This window comes from Lathyrus oleraceus, chromosome 5 (genome assembly GCF_024323335.1).
Source record: "Lathyrus oleraceus cultivar Zhongwan6 chromosome 5, CAAS_Psat_ZW6_1.0, whole genome shotgun sequence".
In the NCBI taxonomy this organism is placed as follows: domain Eukaryota; kingdom Viridiplantae; phylum Streptophyta; class Magnoliopsida; order Fabales; family Fabaceae; genus Lathyrus; species Lathyrus oleraceus.
The window spans coordinates 27,241,193-27,244,767 of record NC_066583.1 but is presented as its reverse complement, the minus strand read 5'-3'; the positions used below and the strand labels follow the sequence as shown (position 1 = coordinate 27,244,767).

General features: G+C 42.2%; 1 protein-coding gene across 1 annotated transcript; it reads right to left on the bottom strand.

The window, feature by feature from the left end:
• Positions 1 to 963: 963 nt before the first annotated feature.
• On the bottom strand, positions 964 to 3,180 carry LOC127078541 (uncharacterized). The gene is made up of 3 exons (XM_051018989.1): positions 2,035 to 3,180; positions 1,649 to 1,944; positions 964 to 1,243 (listed from the first exon to the last, which is right to left on the bottom strand). Exons 1-3 carry the CDS (start codon positions 3,178 to 3,180, stop codon positions 964 to 966), a joined length of 1,722 nt encoding a protein of 573 aa, XP_050874946.1.
• Between the last annotated feature and the right edge of the window lie 395 nt (positions 3,181 to 3,575).

Sequence of the window (3,575 nt, the reverse complement as noted above, 5' to 3'; positions counted from 1 at the left end):
ATGGTGTAATGAAAGTTGTTTTCTCCATATCTTCGGGAGACATTTTAATCTGATTATATCCTGAGAATCCGTCCATGAAGGAGAATACAGAGAACTGAGCTGTGTTATCTACCAATACATCAATGTGAGGTAAAGGAAAATCATCTTTGGGACTAGCTCTATTCAGGTCTCTGTAGTCTACACACATTCGAACTTTTCCATCTTTCTTCGGAACTGGCACAATATTAGCAATCCACTGTGGATAAGTTGCAACAGCTAGAAAACCTGCATCAAACTGCTTCTTGACCTCTTCTCTGATCTTGACAGCCATGTCTGGTCGAGTTCTTCTCAATTTCTGCTTAATGGGCGGGCATTCCGGCTTCAACGGCAGCTTGTGCACAACTATGTCGGTGTCGAGTCCTGGCATATCCTGATATGACCAAGCAAACACATCCACATATTCATGTAGTAGCTTGACTAGTTCCTCCTTCACATTTTCTTTCAAAGCAGTTCCGACCTTGACTTCCTTTCTATCCTCCTCAGTCCCCAGATTGATCACATCCACTGGTTCCTGATGAGGCTGAATCATCTTTTCCTCTTGTTTCAAAAGTCTGGTCAACTCTTCTGGGAGTTCGCAGTCTTCCTTACCATCCTCTTCAGCTTGGTTAATCGGGAGGTCGAAGTCATAGGGAATTATAGCATTGTCGTGTTCAATGGATCCAGTTATTAATGATCTGCATGGAAATGATTTTTCTTTTTAGAGGAAGATTTTAAAAAATGAAAGTGATGTGAAATAAAAATTGCCATTTTTTTTTGTTGTTTATTTGTTTGTAAAAAAATAAATAAATTAAAAAGATGAAAGACAGGGATCTCAAAAAATGTGCTTTGTATTGATGATAAGGCTTAACTATTAACACAAAATGGGCCCTACAAAGCTATCCATATGCCTTGGGCATGACATTGGATGTTTTAGAAAACAGTAAATTACTTTGAACAAGAAACTATATCCGGAACATCTGTTGCCTTCCAGTTAGTGAGAGCGGCATCTGGAGGTCCACAAAACAACATCTTGGGCAAATCTAGATCTTCATCTTCAAGAGCATTCACTTGATCATCACTTCGGAAACCAGCTTTGGAGAATATTTCCTGGATGCTAGGAACCTTCCCCTGATGTATATTCTGATCTTTGAAAAGTTCAATAGACGGCTGATATCCTAATCCACACTTGTCTTTCTTCTCTGGTAGTTCAATCACTGTTCCCCAACTTCCAGGGCAACCAGCTTCAATTGCAGCTTTCACACTCTTCCACGAGGTCATGACCCCCTTGGGTTCTTCAACAAGTTTCGGCTTAGTCTGGACCACATTGACCACTTCAAGGGCTTGGAGAGGAGTTTCAACAATGTCTTCACCTACTTCAATGTATCTGAAAGAAGTCAAATGGCTGACAAAAATATCTTCCTCTCCGGATACTGATATCAGCTTACCAGAAGTAACAAACTTCAGCTTCTGGTGAAGTGTCGAGGTGACAGCTCCAGCAGCATGAATCCAAGGTCTACCTAATAGACAACTATAGGCAGGCCTAATATCCATTACCTGGAAGGTAATACGGAAAGTTTGAGGGCCAATCAGGATTGGGAGGTCAATCTCCCCAATAACTGTTCGCTTAGACCCATCAAAAGCTTTAACTATCAAAGCACTGGGTCTCATCTGCACCCCTTCAATATTCAGTTGTGCCAGGGTAGTCTTAGGTAACACGTTCAAGGATGAACCTGTATCCACCAGTACTCGAGCCAAAGTAACATCTGTACACTGAATGGAGATATGAAGCGCCATATTATGTTCTCGCCCATTAGGGGGTAAATCATCATCAGTGAACATCAAACAACTACTAGCATTGAGATTAGCAACCACATTATCAAACTGAATAACACTGATATCTTCTGCCACATAAGCTTCGTTCAAGAACTTCAATAGAGCAGTCCTATGAGCCTCAGAACTCATAAGTAGAGAAAGAATGGAGATTTTTGAAGGAGTTTGGTTGAGCTGATCTACGACCTTGTAATCACTCTTTTTGATGATCTTCAAGAATTCTCTATCCTCTTCAGTAGTCACTGCTTTCTTAGATGAGCCTTCTCCTACTTCTGGAGGATTCACCTCTTTCCCTTTTGTTGGTTCAACTGTTGGTACACTTTCTTTGTTTGGGATCACTTCAGGAGCGAAAACCCTTCCACTTCGAGTCACACCACTAGCTCCAGCAATGTTAGTCACATCTGGCTCTTTCAAGATTACTGGTTTGTTACCCACATAAACTACAGGCTCATAGTTCCAAGGCACTGCTTTGGTACTGTCAAATGAGAATGGAGCGGGAACATGGATAACCATGGGCTCAATCTTCTTTACTGGCTCTAGGTCAACATTTCTCTGATAAGGGACCACAAAAGGCTTGGGAAGCCTCTCTTGATCAAATATAGGCACAATCACAGCAACATCCTCATCAATCTTTGCTCTAGTGAACTGAATAACCCGCTGATCCATCAAACGTTGAAGACAAATTTTGAATTCACCACACTGATCAGGGTTGGATGAACACACCACACAATTATCATGTACTCCATTCATCAATTCTGCTTCCATCAATCTAGCATGGACCACTGTTAAAAGAGTCTTCAACTTGAACACATCCTTTATCAATCCATCATCAGTTGAACTTTCTATAGCATTGACACCTGAACTATCATGTTTAGGCAAAGGATTGTTCCCCACATTTGGAACATCAGCAAAAGACAATATTTTCTGATCTATCAACTCTTGGACCCGAAGCTTGAACACCTTGCAATTCTCTGTTGTATGACCCTCTGAATTAGCATGAAAGGCACATCTAGCATTTTCATCATACCAAGGCTTATGCGGCTTCGGCATTGGAGGTAATGCCCTTGGCACGACAGTCCCATTCTGAATCAGATACGGTAGCAATTGAGTGTAAGTCATTGGGATAGGAGTGGTATTCACATTATTGTACTGTTGATATGGCCTCTGTTGATTTGGTCGTTGCTGCTGAACTGGACGTGGTTGATTATTCTGTTGATGTTGAGGTGGAGGAGCCTGGAATTGAGGTTGTGGAGCTTGATATTGAGGAACTGGAACTTGATAGTGAGGTACCGGAGCTGGAATAGGAACAGGAGAAATTGGACGGTAAGGCATGGTTGGATATTGAGTAGCCGCTACGTAAGGGTACTGATAATAAGGCAGAGGAGCAGGAGCCCTGGGTGGTACCCTCCGCTGAGAAGAAATGGCACTAGTCTCACCCTCCTTCCTCTTGAATCCGTTGAAAGGCTTCTTCAAGATTGGTTGACTGCTGGAACCTCCCTGGATTTTACCACTCTTCAGTCCTTCTTCTACTCTTTCTCCCACGATCACCATGTCAGAAAATCCTGTGGACACACTACTGATCAATCTTTCATAATATTGGCCCTGCAAGGTTCCCATGAAAATGTCAATAATTCACGATCAACCAGCGGCGGGTGCACCCTTGCAGCCAATTCTCTCCAGCGTTGTGCGTATTCTTTAAAAGATTCATTGTCTTTCTGGGCCATACT